This window comes from Lytechinus pictus, chromosome 11 (genome assembly GCF_037042905.1).
Source record: "Lytechinus pictus isolate F3 Inbred chromosome 11, Lp3.0, whole genome shotgun sequence".
NCBI lineage: Eukaryota > Metazoa > Echinodermata > Echinoidea > Temnopleuroida > Toxopneustidae > Lytechinus > Lytechinus pictus.
The window spans coordinates 8,513,799-8,531,420 of NC_087255.1; the positions used below are offsets into that span (position 1 = coordinate 8,513,799).

The following is a 17,622-nucleotide window of genomic DNA, read 5'->3' on the forward strand; positions in this document are numbered from 1 at the left end:
AATCACTGAACTATAGATCAGTGACTTGTTAAGTTTGTTCAAATTTGGACTTATCCTTGTATAGCAAGAGAAAGTTATTAATAAGTACTAATACTTACATTACAATTTTTGAAAGCAATTATTAAATTTGTAATTTGTTAAAATCTGCACACTTAAAAATATCACACCAAGGATTTTATGTAAAAAAGCCTTTGTAAACGTGTAGTGGTATTAATAATAATAAAAAAGTATTTCAATCTAACTTAATCTAGATCTTACAAGGCCTATGCCCCATATAGACCAACAATGGCATCGGTCATTCACCATTTCCTACAAATCACGTGACAACTATCTAATTAGATAATGGACAAGGGCCACAAGGATACAATGCTACTTGGTGAATTGTTAAAAATAATGTTAAAACTTGTATTTCAGAGTGTCGCTGTGTACTATGTGAATCGCACAGAAGTTGTTCAACCAGTTTAAATAAGTGTTTAAACTCTTAAACAGCCATGCTTAAAGTATTGATAATTAAATATTTGGATTTAAATTTGGTTGTTTTAAGATTTTAAACAATTGTTTAAAATGTTTTAAGCAACTACTGTGCGATTCACATAGTAAACAGCGTCGTTTAAGTTATTTTTAACAGTTAAAGTATATATTCATGTTTTCTATGCTCCATTTATTTGTTTATTTATATTTGTATGCTGGTATTTGCATGTCTTCTGCATCATAAAAAGAAAGAATCGCGTTATCAAATTTCGCAACCAGTTTAAATTTCATAAAATTGAGTTGAAAGGGCAATGTACTTTTAATGAACGTGTCATAATGATGATGTTATACAAACAAAGAATCCGCCTCGTGTACTCCAGATTGTCCATTTCAGAACTCTTACTGGTAACCCTCCGCATCCTTACAAAACAGATCACAGTCATGTGTGGCAGTGTTAAAGGGGGAGTCCAGACTGAAAATATAATTATTTGAACAGATAAAGTGAAATCAGCGAACAAAACAATGCAAATTCGAAAAAAAATCGGACAAGGTATAACAAAGATATTTTATATTTTGCATTATTTTGATGAAATAGCTGAGTATATATACGTCTTCAGTGATATGAAAAGAGCGTGTTGATGATGTCATCTACACTCTAAAAATTATTGGGTAAAAATGCTCTATGGGGGTAATTATGTGTCCAACCAACACTAGGCCTTTATTTTGGGCATTTTTATTTATCCAGTGTGATGGAAATTTTGCCCATTCTTAAGTAATTGCTGCTTATTTATTAACCTTACTGGGCAATATGTTTCCCGCATTGGGTAAAATACTGCCCAAAATTGGTTGGATACATGATTGCCCTCGTGGTGGTAAAAATTTTACCCAATATTTTTTACAGTGTACCCAACTTATTCTTTTGTATTTCGTTACATTAAATTTTGTTCTCCATCCAAACCCCTAGGATTTACTACCGATTACTGTGAAAGATGATTATGCTACATCTAATTGTGTATTGTGTTACAAGGAAGACACATACGTACACATGAAGGAAAAAATGACAAAATTTTATTTTCATGTCATGACATAAAAAAGAAAGAAAAGTATTATCAACCTACCTAATTGTATATTTCTGACGGCATACATGTAATTTTTCCCCCTCAAAATATTGCTCAACTTTAAAATTCATTGATATTGATGAAACTTTCTGCGCTTTCATCATTTATGTAAACATTATTACCCACAACCCGGAGTATCTGTATACCGAAGTCAACTAAACAATAATGGATACGTATTGTGACCCGCACAATATAAATCGGCATATTTCATAATCCTACTCGCTTGGAAGATTCGGCAATTGCGGTCAATGAATCATTACTACTTCACAGTTAAAGTGGCAACGTGCTCTTTTTATGAGGGTTGTAAAAGTATGATTTCTTGTTTTTTATTACACTTAAATACTATCATCATTATCGTTATAATCATTAACACCATAAATAACATTAACATCATAAATATCGTTGTTATCAATAATATCTTATTATCGTACTTATTGCCATCATTATTTTCGTTATTAATGATGATGATTTGGCATGAAGATTTTAAGTGTTGTTTTATCATTATAATTATCATTGTTATCATGATTATTGTTGTTATCATTATTTTATTATTATTGTTGTTGCTGTTGTTATTTTATTATCATTATTGTTATTCTCATTATCATTGATATTACAATCATTATCATGACTTACATGCTATTTTAACAACATTGGGGATAGAATACTTGTAATTAAGTAGAATTAACGATTTTTTTTATCAGCCGTTTTGATCAGTTGAAATGATATGCATTTTGTTCAATTTTGTAATAATAACTTAATTCGGCAATTTTCAGAACAAATTTTCATGTGTGATACTCTTTGATAATAGCAAGTTCTTAGTTCTCCCAAGATATATATTTATTTTGTTGTGCAGGTAGCAAAAACATATATATGTTTCCCTATGCCACTTGACGGAGGAAATAATCATATTACATTTATTATACATGCCAGTAACTATATCGCGTAATGGAGCTTAAGTACATACAGGGCCGAGTTAAAGGGAAATCGCTAAATGTGTTAAAAATGCCAAAGTGTGGTTAGAATAGATCTCAGTTTTAAAAATTCATGATTTTAGAATTTTCAATTGGAATTGTCATGAATAATTCTACTTCGAATGACTGCAGTTCAGGAACTATACTTTTAGTAACGTTTACATGAAAAACGAAGAATATGAATATTGGTCTAATTCCTCACATATAGCAGTTCCGATTTTCATCACTCAACTTAGACCTCTAATTCTATATGCCAATTTTTAATTAAAGGATGTTTATTTCTGAATCCATTCATTTAGAGGCGAAGAGACTACAGTGATCATGCACTAATATGCTTCACGATTTTATCATCTTACATATAGCAATGAAGATATCACACGGTCATTGACCTTAATGAAATGGTAAACTATTCCACAGATTGAAAATGAATTTATATCGTATTCGGTCACTGACGTTAATTTCTTTCATGCCAATCAATATACGATTATCGCTGTGGACTATTGTCTTAAAATGGTTGAGCAACACTTTACCAAACATTGCGTTATATTTGTTGCATAAAATATATAACCACATTTCCTTAGCATTTTTACATAACTCTACGTAATATTTACACTATATTGGACCTTATTTTACCACTTCTTCAATGAATGATTAGGATTACAATGTAAAGTGCAGTATGTTAAGAATTGCGAGTTCAGTGTCCAATTCTTGAACGCTATATACACGTATCTTTTTGCTTCTAAGCTATTCTAATTTTAGTTTACTCTTTTCCTACATCTTAAACCCAAAGGGTAATTAAGTCTGCTATGTGTAATGCGCTATTATAGAAGCCAAGTATTGTCATTAACATTTTTATATTAATGATAATAATAGTAATAATAATGATAATAATAATGATAATAATAATATTAATAAAAGTGATAATAATAGAAATGATAATGATGATAATAATAACATGATGAAAGGAACGGTCATTCTGATTTTCAGAGTACGCGCTATACGGCTTGAACATTACATCAAATACGATGTAAAACTAAAATGGTCTGTGTATACCGGCGGTGTGATTTTCAAACCCATTATTTTATCCTTGCATTGTCATGATTGTGAACCAACTGAATAGCACCTCGCAGGAATAATCCGCAGGAAGTGGAGAATGTTTGTAGATTGCGACTTTAATTTTCAGAGTCGTCGTAATAAATAATAATTGTTGTTTGTATGGGGTTGCGCTCAGGTTGCACTCTTTTCAGCTCTCCATATTTTGTTTTGATAACCGGAGAATTTCAGACTTGATTTCTTAATGGTTTACATCAGTTTGAAGAGGAAGTCTCAGTGAAACTGGTGGACATGTTTTGATTTATTTCATTCGCCCTTTTTATGACAATTTAGGAAGAAATTTATCTTCATTTCAGGATTCTGATCACTGGAATTGGATTCAATTTTCTACAGCTACCTACATGGCTATTGTGTATTTCCTCTTGAGTGCATATCAATGGAACCCATGGCTAATCACTGGCGAGCTGTAATCCTTGTCATCATTTTGACCATGGCTTTGCACTCCTATTCAAGAGAGGAACTCTTGGACATTAAGAGACAATGCCCTAAAACTTCCCTGCCAAGGGATGTGTATCAGACAATAGTGGATTATGGTATCAGTACTATCAAGCCAACAAAGAGAGGACATCGTTCTTTTATAAAGAGCCAGCAATATATTCCTGTCATACAGGATACTATACGCCAAGCTAAGAAAAATGTCCGATCTTGTGATACCAATAACTTGATTCACATTCAGCCTGTCTCTGAGCTTGCTAAACTTTGCACCATCAATTTACGGTCAATTCGGAATAAAACTATTCAATTTGTTGACTTTGTAACTGAGCAAGGTTTTGATATCATTGCCATGACGGAGACATGGCTGAGACCAGAGGACGACCTTGTGGCCAAGGAAGCCACCCCAAGAGGCTACTCATTAGTCCATATCCCTCGAGATAACAGACCTGGAGGAGGTGTCGGCTTGTTGTGTAGGTCTGATCTATGTTTGAAGACAGAATTACCCCAGAGGTATAACTCCTTCGAAGCCCTACATGCACAAGTATCAGATGATCATGGTACATTTCGTTTAGTCATCATATACCGCCCTGAAAGGAACAGTGAAAATGGTCAACATGTGCCTTTTGCATCGTTTCTTGAGGACTTCGGCAAACTGATGGACCATTATCTTCTCCATCCTTCCAAACTTGTGATCACAGGTGATTTTAACATATGGATGGATGACACAACTGCAGGGAATACAATTCTTTTTAAGAAGTTGTTGTCTTCATATGGTATGACCCAGCATGTATCCACCCAAACTCATTGTCTTGGTCATACACTGGATCTGCTGATAACTCGTGATGGTGACGATATTGTCTCTGACATATCAGTTCATCCAGGACTGTCTGATCATTTTGCCATCACCTGCAAATTGTCATTGAAAAAGCCTATACATCCAAAGAGGACAATTACCATGCGCAGTTTCAAGGCAATGGACCATGAGGTATTTCATCAACGCGTCTTTGAGGCTCTGTCGAAGATTGACGTAGAGAACCTTGGCATTTCTGCATCCGTAGAAACATACGAACGATCTCTGTGTGATATCCTTGAGGACCTTGCACCTTTGAAGACAAGACGCCTGAAACAAAGAGAGAAATGTCCATGGTATAATGAAGAGATTCGGACTGCTAAGAAGGTGAGACGGAGGTTGGAAAGAAAGTGGAGAAAATGTAAATCCAAAGGAGAAGGCCAACTACATCATAAGAGATACCAAGAGCAATGCCGGATTGTTGTGAAGCTCATGAAGGAAGCGAAGACACAGTTCTACTCATCTGTTATTGAGAGCTGTTCATCAGATCAGAGAGCTTTGTTCACCATCATCGATGACCTACTCCAGAAGAAAGGCGATCCTGTGTTACCACAACTACCACCTGATGGGTCGTTAGAAAACAGATTCTCGGAGCATTTCTTGAACAAGATCAACACAATTCGTGATTCTTTTGTGCAGCATCACGATATCAGTGAGGCTTCGTCACATCGAGATCCGTATATGTGTAGTTTTGATTTGGTATCAGAAGCTGAAATTGAGAGAATCATCAAACAGTTACCCTCGAGCTCTTGTCACCAAGACCCCATTCCAACATGGCTAATCAAGGATCATCTCTCTGCATTTGTGCCATTTATTACAAAGTTGGTTAATGGGTCTTTTACCAAAGCTGTCTTTCCAGAGAACTTGAAACATGCTACGATTAGACCTCTACTTAAGAAGTCAAACTTGGATAAGGAGAGACTGGAAAACTACAGACCAGTAGCTAACTTGAAATTCCTTGGAAAAGTAATTGAAAGAGCGGCTACTGCTCGTATCCTCAGATGTGTAGTTGACCAATCTCTGCAGGATCCTTTCCAGTCGGCCTACAGGAAAAACCATTCAGTAGAGACAGCTGTCTTGCGAGTGACTAATGACATCCTCCGAGCCATGGATAGAGGCATGTTGACTGGCCTCGTTCAACTGGATTTGAGTTCAGCGTTTGATACGGTCGATCATTGTATTCTACTTCGCAGACTACAGGAAATTGGTATCAGTGGGTCAGCTCTGAGCTGGTGTCAGTCATACCTTGATGGTCGTACTCAATCAGTTCGCATTGGTGAGGATGACATCTCTGATCCAGTTTCTCTTGATTGCTCCGTACCTCAAGGCTCAGTGCTCGGACCACAAATGTTTTCCATGGACATTCTACCAATCTATGACATTATCAATCGGCATGATTTGATGTATCACATATACGCTGACGACATTCAGCTGTATTTACCATGCTTACCTAATCAAACTGATGTGGACAACGTACTTGCTAGATTTGAGTCATGTGTAGCAGAGATCTCCAAATGGATGGGGCAGAACTACTTGAAAATCAACCAGGCGAAGTCTGAATTCATTTTCTTTGGCTCTTCCCAACAGATCAAAAAGGTCATCATTCCTAACCTAAAAATTGGTGATGTACATGTTGAGCCTGTTTCTAAAGTTCGCTCGCTAGGTTTGACACTTGATAGTACTATGTCTATGGAACCACAAATCTCTAGCTGCATCAGATCATCATTTTATCACATTAGGCAGATTCGTCGGATCCGGGATTACCTGAATCCCCATGCAACGAAGCAGGCAGTTCATGTTCTTGTCACATCACGTTTGGATATGTACAACAGTACTTTGGTTGGACTGCCTGATACTCAAATAAAACGACTACAGAAGGTCCAGAATTCTGCCGCACGACTTGTAAAGCGTTCAAAGTTGTCGGATCATATCACCCCAGTTCTCAAGGAATTACATTGGCTGCCTGTTAGGCAAAGACTTGCATATAAAGTTCTTTCCTTGGTCTTTAAACTGAAAACCAACCAGACACCAGTGTACCTATCAGATCTTCTGGAGTTGAAGAGATCGTGTAGACCCGGTCTTCGTTCAGGGAATGTTCACCAGCTCCAACAAGTTAGAGTGAAAAGGTCCTGGGGTGACAGATCTTTTTCCGTTGCTGGTCCCCGTTTGTGGAATTCAATCCCATCGGACATTAAGTCGTGCCAGTCAAGAGAGCTATTCCACAGCAAATTGAAGACTTACCTCATGAGGGAAGCATTTCCTTAACTGTTGTGTGATAAGGCCATTTTTTATTTTTTGACTACCAACTTAACTGATTGTGTATTTTTTCTTCTCAGTTTGTTCATTTTTATGTATTTATTGATTTCTGTTTTATATAAGTAGTTAATTGTGCGCCTTGAGTGTCATCGACAGATATGTGCGCTATACAAATCTTTAATTATTATTATTATTATTAAGTGGCATCGGTCCCTAGCACTACGTCATACCTTCGTTAATATTTTCAACAGTTCAACGGTGTATAGCAAAAACAATCATATTTTTTAAAACCTACCATAAGCATGATAAGCCTTGATTCATATGAAATCACATGAATAATTATAATCTCTCTTTTTTAGCTTACACATATTACATTAAAAGATACAAAAATACAATTAAATTAAAAATTCCTGCGTGTGCTGTATCTGCGGTGCAATGGAATGATACATTCAATATTTTGGGCGGGATGTTGCGATGTCCAATGCTGAATGATTTCAACGAGTAAAACAAAACAAAATGAGTTAATAAAAATGAAAAATTAAAGAATATCACTCCTTTGTTCATGATGAGAGGAGGACTGCAGCCGAGAGTATCCATTATCACTATAGTGTGTGTGAAATGCGCGGTATGTTTAAATTGAGATTTACGATAATACCATCTACGGTAGATATGAACTCTCTTTGTGGCGCGCGTTTCTGCAGTGGTAATAAAATGATATTACGCAATAAATATTTGGCAAGGGTCAGGCCCTAGTGATGGCAATACAACTGACCAATGATGATTTTATTAACGGGAGATCGGCTGATTTCAAGGAATGTTATCTACATTGCTCTTTTATCTTGCATCAAATAAATGAAAATGCTTCATGCGTTACTGATACCAACGTGTGCACGTGTTCTTTTAATAAAACATATTCTTCTGAAAATGACCAGAATTAAAACCAACACCCTTTCTAATGGCATTCTAGACATTCTCAATCAGAGTTTTGGGGCCCGGTAGACCTTACGTTCTAATTATAGTGATATTAACCTTTACTTATCGTGAGAATTCTATATGTAGATCGGGGTTTATTGATTCATCAATAGGTCTTTTTTGGGTTACACTTCGTAATTCCGAAGGTTCTTTATTCCGACGGTTCGTAATTCCGAAACACGTAAATTCCCTATACCTCGATGTTCGTTAATCCGAAAACGTAAAAGGGTTCGTTAATCCGAACATTTGTGGCGTTATTCCGAAGGTTCGTTATTCCGAAGGTTCGATAATCCGAAAACGAAATAAGGTTCGTTGTTCCGAAGGTTCGTCAGTCTGAAAACGAAATAAGGTTCGTAAATAATTAGTTTTCGGACTAACAAACCTTCGGAATTACGAACCTCATTTCGTTTTCGGATTAACGAACCTTCGGAATTACGAACCTCACTTCGTTTTCGGACTAACGAACCTTCGGAATTACGAAACTCACTTCGTTTTCGGACTAACGAACCTTCGGAATTACGAATGCATGTGCTTTTTTTATTAAATAGTAAATGAAACTCTTGTAATTATAATATCATCAGACCAGTCAGGCTCTTGAAGGAACACATTGTCACGTGTTACAATATACCACCAAGATTGTAATAACAACATAGGGAATGTAATCTTTATATTAAAACCAATGGGTGTTTAATCTAACACCATGTAAAATTACTGATGTTGGTCTCTGTTAACACCGATGGTCAAGTTTTGACACCATTATACAGTGTATTGATATTCTTTTGCATACATAGGACGAGAGGTTGCAGCAATTGAAGACTAACGTGTGGCTGACTTATGTGAGTATGACAATATATAAGCCCGTATTCTGTAGTATATAGTTTAACCTAAAACATGGCCCACCTCTGTGCTATGGCAAGCCGAAACTTTAGAAATTTAGTTTACATTGTATGTTTCTTATTGAATGTATTCTTTCCATATGTTTTTATTGTGAAGAAAAAATATTTCAGGTATTATTCCGAGACAGTTACATGTATGAAATGTTATGAATAGGGGGTGACACGACAATTGATCCTCTACGATATAGGTTTAGGGTTAGGGCTGCATAATATGGTTTTATGTTAGGTCTAGGGTTATAGGTTTATGATACGGAATAACGTTAAATCCAGAGTTGAAGTTGGTTATTACATCAGTGTGTGGAATTTCCAGCGGAGCAATTGTCGCCGGAGCAAATGTCACGGAACTGAACTGGGAACCAAAATGTATTGACGAATTGAAACTCTGCTGAGAAATTAGTGCAACGTTTGTATATTATTCCTTATAAAAACACAATTTATGTCAAGAGTTTGAATTAAACCCTAGTTCAGCATGCAGGCTATAACTGGTAAATATAAACATTAAACCCTGAGTAACCCTGAAAAAAAAACTAATCTATCAAATATTTTTTTCCTTCAAAGAATAATCTTTTATAGAACTATTCTTTAATGAATAATTCTTTCTATTAATTTGCCTAGTTGCTAGAAGCACTGGCATTATCAATTGGATTCACACTGGATTTTGAAGCAGAAATGTGATATGCACGAAAAGTAACATGAGTAATTATGGTCCATGATCAGTTTATAAAAAATCATCAGAATTTCAAATGGGCAAGTTATAGGTCATTGTAACGCAGTATAAGGAGCAAACATTACGTTGACAAAACTGTCATTGGTTTCTTCTTTCCATCGAATAACCTCTAAAATATACTATTTCATATAAATCATTGATAGCGTATACATTTTCTGAATTGAGTATAGGGGAATTAAAATAATTGAAGTTGAAATACTAATTTTATGTGGTGATCCCCTCGCAATCCAAGACGTAATGATCATGAAGATTAAACGGTCTGCTTACCGTCACCGCCACCTTACATTCTGGATTTGGAGAAGGATAGAATTACCAAGAGATATACAGGAGAGGGGATAAGAGAGAGAGAGAGAGGGAGGGGGAGGGAGAGACGGAGAGGGGGGGGGGTGGGGGAGAAGGGAGGGGGATAACAAATTGCAAATCGGGATAAAACCGGTATGCGGAATGGACACTAAGTTTATGTAAGCCACAATCCCCGAAGTTTGAAAGTATTTGAAATCAGGTACGTCACTACGGGGAAGGGGGTAGGGGGGGGGGGCAGGTGCGACTTTTTCTTATGATTTTACATAACGTTCTTCAAGGGAGCTCTTCTATTAACTGCATGCATTAAAGTAACGTATCAATATGTAATTTGACATGTGAATGTGTATAGACCATTTTTTTTTACGTGATAGGAATGGTACGATGAGTTTCTTCGCTGGGATCCTGCCGAGTACAGCGGATTAACCAGTTTCAAATTGACCTCTGACCTCATTTGGATGCCAGATATCGTCATATATAACAAGTAAGAATAACCAACTCGGGAACGACATAATGATCGCCATCCGTAATGATTTATTACAACCATTATTTGTATTGTTTTAGGGCCACTTTTATTTATTATGGATATATTTGATAATAAACACGGATCATTTGGATACGACGCTAACTTCAAATTGCATTATTTCGTTATGTTTCATCCAATGTCCATGTTTAATAATTTTTTCTCTCTTCTCATTAAAAAAATATCTTATTACGATTTCGATGTTTTTTTTCATTCAATCTTTCTTAAAGGACAAGTCCACTCCAACAAAAAGTTGATATGAATAAAAAGAGAAAAATCCAACAAGCATAACACTGAACATTTCATCAAAATCGGATTTAAAATAAGAAAGTTATGTCATTTTTAAGTTTCGCTTAGTTTCACAAAACAGTTATATATGCACATCTTGGTCTGTATGCAAATGAGGAGACTGGTGACGTCATCCACTCACTATTTCTTTTGTATTTTATTATATGACATATGAAATATTCTAATTTTCTCCTCATTGCCAAGTGAAACAACGATAAATTCCTCCCTGAACATATGGAATTTGCATTGTTTAATACTATATGGTTCAGTCAAGTTGGTCCTTATTGTCAAATCTGTAAAAAACGAAATATTGTATAATTCAAACAATAAAAACCAAAAGAAATAGTGAGTGAGGGACATCATCAACCGTCTCATTTGCATGTAACTTAGTTGTGCATATCACTGTTTTGTGAAAAATAATCGAAACTTTAAAATGTCATAACTTTCTTATTTTACATCCGATTTTGATGAAATTTTCAGCGTTGTGCTAGTTTTGTTTTTTCTCTATTTATTCAAATCAACATTTTTCTGGGGTGGACTTGACCTTTAACTTATCATAGGATTCCGGTTGATATTCAGATGGAAATGTGAGGAAGGAAAAAAGCCATGCGACTGAAAATGTTGAACCGTTTCCGCGTACAACTTTTAATGATATTTCTTCGACATCCTGCATCAAACATCACGGATATTTGATCGCGATATTTTTCGGCACTTGATATTCAAGTCGATTTTTCCCCTTATAAGGCTTGTTAAAGGCATATCGGTACTAGGCATCTATTTGTAGGTCTATATCTGACTTTTCTTTTCAAATTCAGTGACACGTTTTTTCATGCTAATCCGTGAAAAACTCGAAACTATAGCTTCTTTATATAAAAATTGGGCAATTGTCATACAATTTTGAAATCACTATTTGGTATAATTGAATTAAGATCTATTGTTGCATGCCTTCTTGAAACCATATTGAGGAGAGCAATTGTTCAAAAAAAAATCAAACGTTTGTTGATTCAACGGTGACAGGGTCGATGATCAATATTTCTTATATAGGACTATCCAGTTAAATGATGAATAAGAGTATTTTGAAAATGTTAATTACAATCGCAATTCCACATATCCATTGATGAATCATACCATGGTTTACATTACAGAGAGGAAAGATGAAATATTCAATATTTTCATCAAATAAAATACAATACCCATTATTCTTAAACGCTGTATGATATAACAGAGAGATGAAAAAATATATACAATTTCGTTGCCATTCCAATAAGCTGCCAATTCATGGAGTTTAAAAATACTTTTCAAGACGACAAAATCAAATGACAACACAATATTATATTCTGTTGCCAATTTGTTGCCGTTTTGAGGGGGTATAAAAGATTACTCTTCAATTTGGCAACATAATAATATATTTCTGTCTCTCTAATTGTACACAGTGTCTAAAATTTAATCGGACACATGGATTGTGTCCTTTAAATAAGCTCCGAGAGTTAATTGCTCGTAATAAAAATGGACTCACTGATGACGGTGATAACGTTCTCTCCATCTGCAGTGCTGCTGATGCGTACAAACCTTACATGTTCAACAAGATTGTGAAGGTAGAACATGATGGTCACATAAACTGGGCATCGCCATGTATCATCCAGTCCAGCTGTCAGCTTGATGTTGCAAACTTTCCTTTTGATTACCAGAAATGTCCAATCAAGTTTGGTCCTTGGCAACACGATGGCTCCGAGCTAATGCTCTCTGGTTCAGGTAATTGTGGATTGTGACATAAGGCATTGTCGTATTCAACTCAATTCAATTCAATTCAATTATGGTATAAACAAAATAAAAGACAACGTAAAACCGTCTTGTGACTGACATACAAAGTAAAAAAGAGAGAGAAAAAATACATGAAATTAATAAATACTTGCGAATTAACAAAAACAGTTAAATGAATAAAAATAAATTAAAATTACGGGGCAAGAACGTAAGTGGAATAGAATGAAATATTACGCTTCAATTGTATGTACTTGTTCATCAGAATTCACTTGTAAAGGGGTACTCCAGGATAAAAGTTATATGACTTGAAATCAAACAAAACAGTGAATTTTTTTATTGAAATCGGACGAGGAATAAAGAAGATATGACGTTTTAAAATTTGGTATTATTTTTGTGAAACAGTTCTATGAAATGTCTTCATTAGTATTTAATGAACAAACTGATAATGTTATATCCCCACTTCTTCTTTTGCATTTTATTATATGAAATTGTAATTTCTTTTAAATATAGTATTAAAGGAATAATAAAAAAGGAATGATAACTGATTTATTGCATTGGATATTCATTGCTGCAACTTATTTTATTGTAAGGGAGACATATCATACACACATGTATGAAAATATGAAATAATTATAATTTTATGTAATAACATAAGGAAAGCTGGGACGGGACATCAGCCCACCCAATGAATATTCATGATGACGTGCATATAATTTTTTCACAAAATATTGATAAACTTTGAAATTCAATAACTTCATTATTTGTTATCAGAATAAAATTTCCAAATTTTTACTCTATGTATTCAGATATAATTATTTTCAGCCCGGAATCCCTTTATTAAGAGTAAATTTAAACCGAAAATCAAATTTGAGCTATAAAAATGTAAAAACTGAAAATATGACAGAAAAGCATGTTACGTTTTGCATTGACATGAGAAAGCTAACGATATAAAATAGCTGATATATTGATTCTATAATTTTAACATTATTGCACCAGGCATGAAAATTATTTGTCGATAAAGATTGGAAATTTATTTAAAAAAATGAAAAAAAAAATGCTCCCATTGCCTAGTAATTGTATGGATCTTATTTTAAATTCTGACCTGGATGGCATCTAGAGTCTAGAATCGCTATAGAAATATAAACATTTTTTACTTATGATTATTATAGCCGACAACTTTATTGTCTTCCTTTCGAATCAACATTCATTTCCTTTCATTTGAAATGTAACAGATTATAATGGTCTTATCTCAAACCAGCCCCAAAAGCTTAAGGGGGTTCTCTATCTAAATAGAGTAAAATTCACAAAGTAAAATGCTGAAAGTTTCATCAAAATCTGATAACAGATAGTGAAGTGATTAAATTCTAAATCTAAACATATTGTGAAAACAGTTACGCTTGTCGTCATGAATATTCATTAGGTGGGCTGAAGAGATCACACCCCCACTTTCCTTTTTTTTAATATGTTAATACATGATATAATAATTTTCATAATAAATTTCATTATCTCGTATATGTGAGATTGGTATGTCTCCCTTATAATGAAATAAGTCGCAGCAATTTATTCATTTATTCTATTTATTTATTTCTCCTCCACTCGTGGGCTGCATGGATGGCCCTCTTCAGCCACAGTCTGTTCTTCTTAGGGGTCCAGTAGACACGTTTAAAAAATACAAACATACAATATACAAACAAATACATATATCAAAGGAAACATACATCAATCCTATACAAGGCGGGTGTTTCATAAAGCTGTTCGTAAAGTTACGCACAACTTTACGCATGACTGGAACATGATCTTAGGTCCTAACTCCATTACATAGGGATATATCACTTGGCATGAGAAAGGATTACCAGTCGTGCGTAAAGTCATTCGTATCTTACGAACAGCTTTATGAAACACCCACAAGGTAAGGTACGACTACAAATTACAACTTATACAAATACATAAAAAAGCGGTATGGGGGATGGTGGGGGGAGGGGGGGTAGCATGCAGTAAGGGGGAATTATAATAGGTCGATCCGAAGCTTTATCTTCGAGGTAGTCAGTTTCAGGAGGGATGTACGTGCTCCATAGCTTGTTCCACGTCTTATGCCATATTCGGTTTTGGGGCAGTTCAAAGGCAGTTGGTCATTTCCAGACCGTATTTTGTATATAGATGTACGGGAAACAAATGTATCCCTAAGATATGGTGGGCCAAGATTATCTTCTGATTTAACATGACAACGGCCAAGTGTTTGGCCCAACGAATTTTTTGATTATCCATATTTAGCGAAGAATAAGGAATTTCGATGGATATAGATGGTCAATGCTCTATTTTGTAATGTTTGCAGTTTCCTATAATTGATTTGGGAAGTTTTTCCCCATACAGTGGAACAGTAATCAAATTGTGACTGAATAACAGATTTGTAGAAAATTAAATCAGCAGTTAATTTACTAATAATGGGTCTTATTATTTTTTAGTAAATAGAGACTTTTCCCGACTTCAATGAATAGCTAAAACACTAAATCAGTTGTCGATCCATTTTTAGTTGAATAAACATAATTTCTTATAATAAAATACAAAAGAACAAGTGGGAATATGACATCATCAGTTTGCTCATTGAATAGTCATGAAGACATGCCTAGATTTTTTTCCACCGGAATAATGCAAATCTTTAAAATGCCATAACTTCGTTATTCTTTGTCCAATTTTGATCAAATTTTCAGTGTTTTGATTGTCTGATTTTTCTCTATCTGTTCAAATCGTATTACTTTCAGTCTGGAGTATCCCTTTAACTGTCAGTAGTACGGTGGAAGCGCAGGGTCAAACCATCTGCACCGCAACACTCGAGTTGCTCCTTAAAACGAAAATCATACATCCTTATATTTCGACGCGTGGCCTTGAAAATTCATAAGGCATATTTTATAACAGTAATGTTATATTTCCCAGGGTAGCCGCTTTAGTTCCGAAGACTGTTCTTCCAGCGGGCCCTGATCAACATTAAAATTTTATAATTACCCTTGCTATACATTTGCTGCCGAGGCGCTAATGCATTCGAGGATTTTTTTTCCAACTTGGTTTATTCCTAACTAAATAAAAACCAATTATCGTCATTTTGAAAGTCCGTGGTCACCATGGGCACGCATTGTGTAGGAAAAATAAAAAAGACGCGATTCTGGATTCATATAATGCTAATGACAAAGACTGCTAAAAACTCTATAAATCAATGGGTGAGAGAGTACATCATAATCAATGACGATGCTGAAGATGAAACTGATGACTTATATACTACTCATTAAAATTAAATTTCTGACTGTCATACATGTAATTACACTAAATAACTTAATGTAAATGTAATGATTCCATGAGTAATTGTTGATTTCACTCTATATGTATATAATGTATTCTGTTTTTACTTTATTATATATTACATAATTGCATTGCTATATGATGTTGAGTTATTTGTTAAACTGCAGGGCGCCTTTGGAAAGCAGTTTTGCATAACTGAACAGGCCTACCCTGCAGTATAAAATAAATAAAACCAATAAATGAATAATAAAATAATTAAATAATACTCGCCATTGTTTTTAGGTGATGGGACTGTATTCCGTAGTGATGGGGAATGGGACATGATAGGACTGAATTACGAGACTAGTTTAATGTCTTACCCAGATTCGCCCGAGGCCCAGTATTATGACGTCACCTACACCATCCACATCAGGAGGTAAGTGAGCGAACGAGGCGAGTGAGTCTATTATATCTTTTATGTAACTTGACGTAATTTTAACCATGATCTTGTCATTACCTTTTTTAATAGAATTCTTGTTGATTATATTCAGATCCATTTTATATTTAATATTTGAAGTTATATAATTTTGAATACATTAAAAGAGTCATATAAGAGTGTGAAGAAAGGGTTTTAATGAAAAACACAGAGATGAAACGAGAGAGAGAGAAGAGTGGGTTGGTGGGGATTAGCCTACATACAGAATAGTGAAAATATTAGTAGGGAACATAACATTAACAATGTGGAGCACCTAATATAAACATTAAAAACCTTTAAAGCAGCTCACCGAGTGATCAAACACCCCCTCAAAAAAAAAATGATGATAATAAAAAAATAGGGGCAAAGTTATAGCCAAAGTAAACTTAATTTTAAATATTTCTTAGCTGAATGGTAATGATATAAGAATTGAATATGGGACGACCGTAACATGATAATGTACAGCCCTCTTTCATTTTAAAAGAAATAAACAGATGGATAAAGAAAGGATTTGCCTATAACCAACTTATATTCTTTCTTGTAAAAAAAAATCAATAACATATGTACCTATTCCTTCAGACGGTCTATGTATTACGTATTCAACCTGCTGGTTCCTTGTATCCTGATCGCATCAATCACTCTTCTTGGTTTTCTACTTCCGGTTGATTCAGGAGAGAAGGTATCTCTTGGTATTACAGTCCTTCTCTCACTCACAGTCTTCCTGCTCCTCATAGCTGAATCAATGCCGCCCTCTAGCGTTGTGCCCATTATAGGTATAATAGATCTTTGACTCGTTTGTGCTTTTTCAGAGACTTGTGTATGAGGTTATGTGTGAGTGTCTGTTATTCTATTCAAGGATTACATCGTGAACAATGAAAATATTTTGAATATTCCGATTCAATTATGCATTTTTACACCTACAAAGTGGTTTAGAATACTTTTCACAAATTATCTAGAGGTCCAATCTTTTACAATTATATTGATATCTAAAACAAACAAACAAAACTATCCTATCCTACCCGCGAAGACGTATTTTTCTGCGAACATCAAAGCGAGAATTAAAGGATCGATGGTTTTAAGGTTTTTGTAATATCCTTAAAGGGATGGTCCGGGCTGAAAGTATTTGTATATTTATACATAGAGTAGAATTCACTGAGCAAAATACCGAAAATTTCATCGAATTCGGATAACAAATA

At 34.8% G+C, this 17,622-nt stretch overlaps 1 protein-coding gene across 1 annotated transcript in view; it reads left to right on the top strand.

The window, feature by feature from the left end:
• The window catches only part of LOC129270775 (neuronal acetylcholine receptor subunit alpha-10-like), a 28,944-nt gene that overhangs the window by 7,776 nt on the left and 3,546 nt on the right, over window positions 1–17,622 (top strand). The window contains exons 3-7 of the mRNA XM_054908101.2: window positions 8,978–9,022; window positions 10,484–10,593; window positions 12,470–12,672; window positions 16,255–16,387; window positions 17,006–17,199. Of these exons, the coding sequence (XP_054764076.2) occupies window positions 8,978–9,022; window positions 10,484–10,593; window positions 12,470–12,672; window positions 16,255–16,387; window positions 17,006–17,199 (685 nt within the window). The remainder of the gene's footprint in view (window positions 1–8,977; window positions 9,023–10,483; window positions 10,594–12,469; window positions 12,673–16,254; window positions 16,388–17,005; window positions 17,200–17,622) is intronic.